This window comes from Aureococcus anophagefferens (assembly GCF_000186865.1).
Source record: "Aureococcus anophagefferens unplaced genomic scaffold AURANscaffold_38, whole genome shotgun sequence".
In the NCBI taxonomy this organism is placed as follows: Eukaryota; class Pelagophyceae; order Pelagomonadales; family Pelagomonadaceae; genus Aureococcus; species Aureococcus anophagefferens.
In genome coordinates, this window is record NW_008705595.1 from 342234 (window position 1) to 343381 (window position 1148).

The 1148-nt window shown below is 69.9% G+C and overlaps 1 protein-coding gene across 1 annotated transcript in view; it reads right to left on the reverse strand.

The window, feature by feature from the left end:
- AURANDRAFT_67402 (hypothetical protein) overlaps nucleotides 1-359 on the reverse strand; it is a gene marked incomplete at both ends in the record, with an annotated part of 1475 nt that extends 1116 nt beyond the window's left edge. Inside the window, one exon of the mRNA XM_009042832.1 lies at nucleotides 121-359. Coding sequence (XP_009041080.1) covers nucleotides 121-359 — 239 coding nt within the window. The remainder of the gene's footprint in view (nucleotides 1-120) is intronic.
- Nucleotides 360-1148: the final 789 nt, after the last annotated feature.

Here is a 1148-nt window from a genome sequence, read left to right on the forward strand (position 1 = left end):
TTGCCTCCGGTCGATGCCCCGTGGAATGCGAGCGCGGCGGCCGCATCGGCGGCGTCGCGGTAGCTGACGAGCGGGAGGCCGTAGCGCCTCGCGACGGGCTCGAGGGCATCGTCCTGGTACCTGTAGTCCGTGGGCGGCGCGGCCACGATGGTGCTGAGGAGGAGGAGCGCCGGCGGCGCCTTTGCGGCCGTCTGGAAGATGCGCCGCACGAGCAGTTCCACGGCGCCGCGAATGCGCGCGTATGGGTGATAGTTCCGGCTCTCCTCCTTATTCGTAAAAATGTCGTTGACCGTCTCGTCGAGGATGAGCAGGTCGGCGTCGGCCGTCTCGGCCGGGTCGAACCGCGCCAGCGCGTACATCGTCGTGTACCCGCCGCGGCCGAGGTTGCGAAGGCGCACCTCGCACGACGGCCTCGCAGCCCGGAAGCCCTCGACGAGCCGCGTCGGAAAGGCGCACGCGCAGAGGAGCCAGGATACGCCTAGGATACCCGTAACGCAGTCTCACTCTGATCTGGGTTATGTCCCCATTTTTCGCGCTGTGAGCCACCGCGCTACACCTGCTAGCTGTGCGCAGCTACACCGCTGCGAGCCTGCGCGCAGAGCGCGCCGCCCGCAGCAGATCCACCGCTCGCGAGCGGCGGATAGCCCCTGGAGCCAGAGCGCGCGCCGCCGCAGAGCCCGGCGTCGCGCCGCGCTCCGGTCCAGGCCCCACCAGCGCCCGCGCGGACCGCGCGCGGCGCAGCGGCGAGGACACCAGCACCCCGCCTTCCTACAATGCCGCCGCGGACCCGCGCGGGCGCGGCCGGCGGCGGCGACGGCGACGACGATCCGACGCTCCTCAGCATCGTCGAGCTGAACAAGCTCTTCAAAGACGTCGTCATCTTCACGCCGCAGAGCGGCGTCCATGACGCGAACAAGGCCCTCTTCAGGGCCTGGACGCGGTCGATCATGCTCCACGCGCCCGTGCTCGAAATCGTCGGACGGCACGCCAAGGCCGACTTCGGAGACATCTACGACGGCGAGTGGGCCAAGATCGACCAGTCCGAGCGGCCGCAGGCCGAGCACATGCTCGCCTACTTTCTCAAAACGAAGACCGCGGCCACGGCCGCGAGCCTCGTCCGCAGCCTCGCCAGCAAGGGCGCCGACGCC